A 661-nucleotide genomic window follows, 5' to 3' on the forward strand; every position below is an offset into this window, starting at 1 on the left:
GACCCCCACTGAATTATTCTTACCAGCCACTACCATGACCCCAAGGCTGGAGAGGCACAGAGGTGGCAAGAGTTGCCAGAAGAGCCATTTCCTCCCTCAGAGTCAGGCCCTTTTGGAATTCCAGGTGTTCCCTGGCAGCTGCAAGCAGATGGAATGGAAAGAAAAGAAGGGTTCTCATCCTCCTGGTACCCAGCCTCGTTTTCTTTTAAGAGTTCCTGGTCCACTCCTGACTCTTCCTCTGAAGATGTCTCACTCTGATCAGGGTCCTCTGCATCTCTAGGTGGTCCTGGACCCCTTGGGGGGCCATGGCTTGGGTCCAACCAGTGGGCTGGGTTTGGGTGCTGTGTGTACTTAGGACCAGAGTGCTCTGTGAGGCAGCGGGTACCATTAGGAGCAGTCCCTGCTGAGTCTGTAAGTCCTGAGAATGAAGGTATTTCAGGGTCCATACAGGGTCCTAAAGTCCTGAGGGAGGCACTACCACTGTGGTGGGCTCCACACAACTCTTTCTCTGGGATGCTTCTGGGCATGACCTGGGGGCTTCCTGAGGGTCTCAGGTAACAGGCATCATGATGTGTTCTGATGCCGAAGAACGGCGGTAACTCCTCCCCCTCGAGCCGCCAGGCCTGGGGCCAGCCAGCTCTTGATTTTTTTTTTTTTTTTT

At 54.2% G+C, this 661-nt stretch overlaps 1 protein-coding gene across 1 annotated transcript in view; it reads right to left on the minus strand.

Annotated features, from left to right (window-relative positions):
* LOC105514357 (dnaJ homolog subfamily C member 14-like) overlaps positions 1 to 661 on the minus strand; it is a 37,708-nt gene that overhangs the window by 1,955 nt on the left and 35,092 nt on the right. The window contains 2 exon segments of the mRNA XM_011945665.1: positions 40 to 501; positions 503 to 541. Of these exon segments, the coding sequence (XP_011801055.1) occupies positions 40 to 501; positions 503 to 541 (501 nt within the window).

Source organism: Colobus angolensis, unplaced genomic scaffold (assembly GCF_000951035.1).
Source record: "Colobus angolensis palliatus isolate OR3802 unplaced genomic scaffold, Cang.pa_1.0 Scaffold242, whole genome shotgun sequence".
Taxonomy (NCBI): Eukaryota; Metazoa; Chordata; class Mammalia; order Primates; family Cercopithecidae; genus Colobus; species Colobus angolensis.